The sequence below is a fragment of the Orycteropus afer genome, unplaced genomic scaffold, assembly GCF_000298275.1.
Source record: "Orycteropus afer afer isolate SDZICR_OR568_19922 unplaced genomic scaffold, OryAfe1.0 scaffold00170, whole genome shotgun sequence".
NCBI classification, from domain to species: Eukaryota; Metazoa; Chordata; class Mammalia; order Tubulidentata; family Orycteropodidae; genus Orycteropus; species Orycteropus afer.
Window position 1 is genome coordinate 5,985,235 of NW_006921757.1, and position 1,933 is coordinate 5,987,167.

General features: G+C 37.6%; 1 protein-coding gene across 1 annotated transcript in view; it reads right to left on the reverse strand.

Moving 5' to 3' along the window:
- The window catches only part of HYAL4 (hyaluronidase 4), a 71,532-nt gene that overhangs the window by 2,164 nt on the left and 67,435 nt on the right, over positions 1-1,933 (reverse strand). The window contains exon 3 of the mRNA XM_007946747.2: positions 237-326. Coding sequence (XP_007944938.2) covers positions 237-326 — 90 coding nt within the window. The remainder of the gene's footprint in view (positions 1-236; positions 327-1,933) is intronic.

Below are 1,933 nucleotides of genomic sequence, written 5' to 3' on the forward strand. Positions count from 1 at the left end.
TTAGTGAAACCCTAGCACATAATAAATGTTCAATAAATGTCAGTATTATGATCATTACCTTGACGAAATTAATATTTATTGAACCCCTTCTTCGTGCCTGGCACTGCTCTGGGTTTTCATTCTGAAGCTAGTTTAATGTTGGGGCTACGAAAGCTTCAATGTGCATGAACTCCACAAGAAAACAGAGCAAATCCTTAAAAGAAAATACAAACTGTACCTTCAAGGTACTAACTTACCTCAGATGAAGTTAAATTCATGTCTCCCCAAATCACAATGCCTGCAGCCCCCAAGGCAGCACTCTCTCCTATGGTCCTGATTAAGTCTTGCTAGATTCAAGGCAGTAGAGTTCAACATCAATTCAAATATAAAACCACCCACCATGAATCCATGACTCAGTTCAATGTAATACAACTGGGACAAAACTCATATACTCCATAGGAAACTATTCCCCACTTTCTAGTAATAACACAGATATTGAATAAGCCAGGGCTCAGAAATCATAATCTATAATCATATGCAAAAAAAATATGCTAAATATGTCTTTTAAATAACTTACATTTTGGCATATGGTATATTGTTTTGAAGACAATTAGCCTGTAAATCATCATCAAAAGTTGTTTCATTGAATTTTATTTCATGGTATATACACATAAGTCAGTTACATGTATATGACCCAGGAATACAACCCAAGAGTGTTCCTTCTCCTAATGTCTTGCATTTCTCTCATCTAAGTATTCTTTCCATTTTGTAACATGCCCCTGTGGAACTTTGCCTTTGAAGTGACAAGTATGTTATTGGGATTCCAAGGCCAGGCAAAAGAGCACAGTGTTAAGGGTCTGTAGCTCTGATTTTGCCCACCCTTTCTATCTGGTCCCTGAAATTATTTGTGTTTAATTTCCTATCACCAGCTCTGGTAAACATGCTCAGCATTTCTCAAGCTGAAAGAACTGAGGAAAAAATTTAAGCCTCAAATTGCAGTATTGGAAGATTCCACTGGCAACAGGTTGAACGATGCAGGAAACATCGAAAGAAGATGGATGGAATACATAGTCACTATACCAAAAAGAATTAGTAGATGTTCATCCATTTCAGAGGATGCATATGATCAAGAACCAATGGTACTGAAGGAAGAAGTCAAAGCTGCACTGAATGAATTGGCGAAAAACAAGGCTCTGGGAATTGGTGAAATACCCATTGAGATGTTTCAACAAATGGATGCCACAATGGAAGCACTCACTCAAGTATGCCAAGAGATTTGGAAGACAGCTACCTGACCAACTGACTGAAAGAGGTCCATATTTGTACCTCTTCCAAAGAAAGGTGATTCCAGCAAATGTGGAAATTATCAAACAATACCATTGATATTACATGCAAGTAAAATCTTACTGAAGATAATTCAAAAATGATTGCAGGAGTATATTGACAGAGAACTTCCAGAGAGACAAGCTGGATTCAGAAGAGGGCGTGGAGTGAGGGGTATCATTGCTAATGTCAGATGGATCTTGGCTGAAAGCAAAGAATAACAGAAAGATGTTTACTTGTGTTTTATTGACTATGCAAAGGCATTCGATTGTGTGGATCATAACAAATTGTGGATAACATGTAGAAGAATGGGAATTCCAGAACACTTAATTATACTCATGAGGAATCTGTACATAGACCAGGAGGCTGTCATTTGAACAGAACAAGGGGATACTGTATGGATTAAAATCAAGAAGGTAGTGTGTCAGGCTTGTATCCTTTCACCATACTTAATCAATCTGTATGCTGAGCAGATAATCTGAGAAGAATGTGGCATCAGGATTGGATGAAGGCTCATTAACAACTTGAGATATTCAGATGACACAACTTTGCTTGCTGAAAGTGAGGATGACTTGAAGTACTTACTGATGAAGATTAAAGACTACAGTCTGCAGTATGGATTACACTTCAA